This window comes from Chinchilla lanigera, unplaced genomic scaffold, assembly GCF_000276665.1.
Source record: "Chinchilla lanigera isolate Chin_1 unplaced genomic scaffold, ChiLan1.0 scaffold00045, whole genome shotgun sequence".
In the NCBI taxonomy this organism is placed as follows: domain Eukaryota; kingdom Metazoa; phylum Chordata; class Mammalia; order Rodentia; family Chinchillidae; genus Chinchilla; species Chinchilla lanigera.
This window is the reverse complement of record NW_004955446.1, coordinates 3,479,844-3,480,920: the sequence shown is the minus strand read 5'-3', so window position 1 is coordinate 3,480,920 and position 1,077 is coordinate 3,479,844. Positions and strand designations below refer to the sequence as shown.

General features: G+C 53.2%; 1 protein-coding gene across 1 annotated transcript in view; it reads right to left on the bottom strand.

The window, feature by feature from the left end:
- The window catches only part of Trim23 (tripartite motif containing 23), a 28,874-nt gene extending 28,130 nt beyond the window's left edge, over window positions 1-744 (bottom strand). Inside the window, exon 1 of the mRNA XM_005392627.1 lies at window positions 603-744. Within this exon, the coding sequence (XP_005392684.1) occupies window positions 603-683 (81 nt within the window). The 5' untranslated portion in view covers window positions 684-744. The remainder of the gene's footprint in view (window positions 1-602) is intronic.
- Between the last annotated feature and the right edge of the window lie 333 nt (window positions 745-1,077).

The window sequence follows — 1,077 nt, the reverse complement described above, 5'->3', positions numbered from 1 at the left end:
GGGATTTAGCTCAGCGGCAAAAGCTCCTGCCTGGCAAGCGCAAGGTCGTGAGTTCGGTTCCCGGTACCGGAGAAAAACAAACAAAAAAAAAAAAAAAAAAAGAAAAAAAAAAAAAGCTAATCAAGTCGGGTGAGGTGGCGCACGCCTGTAATCCTAGCACTCAGGAGGCTGAGGCAGGAGGATCCCTGCCAGTTTGAGGCCAGCCTGGGCTACAAAACGAGTTTAAGGCCAGCTTCACTTGCATAGGGAAACTCTGTCTTAAAAAAGGGGGGAAGGGAGAAAAACGGAAAAAAATTTCTGTTTAGCTTAACAAACACCAGAGGACTTGAGGAGAGACTGCTCCTAGTCACTCCTTCAGGTCCACCAGCTCCTTTTCACAAATGACCCCGCTGCTGATGTTAACATCTGGCAAGAGCCGACTATGACCCTTCAAACCAGTGGGATAAAGAAGGCGGGTGCAAGGCAAGACTTGCAAAGGCAAGAGAGGCCCAGAGACAGGGCATCCTGTCCAACGGAACCTGGGCCGCGGCGATGCAGCCAGGTCTGCAGGATGAACGGAAGGGAGGCCGATGGTGGAGAACACAGCACGCAAGGTCCCTCACCTTCACTACAGCCGTTCCCCGGCTTCCCTGTCGACCACTGTCTAGCCCCGCTCCAGGCTTGTTTACAACCAGGGTAGCCATCCTGGGAGGAGCGGCGCCGCAGACAGCCCTCAGAACCGCCAACTGACAGGAGGGGGTGAGCCACTTACCCAAAAGCCTCTGCGCACGCCTCTGGTGCACAGGCGCAGTGCGACCCCGGGCGCCTCTCCCCGCCTCCTGTCGGTCTCCGCCCGGCCATTGGCTGTTGTGCTGCACAGCCTTGCGCATGGGCACTTTGCTGTTCACAAGGAACCAGCAACTGACAGATGCAAGAACGAAGTCAAGGGGGGACAAAAGAGACGAAACAGAATTTAAGATTTTAGGATGAAATCCTCGCTCTTGTAATGATGTATCCTCTCCAATTAGATACCAACCCGGTAGGGATTAGGGAACTACATCTCCCTGCATGCAATGCGATTTTTGTGTAAATTTAAAA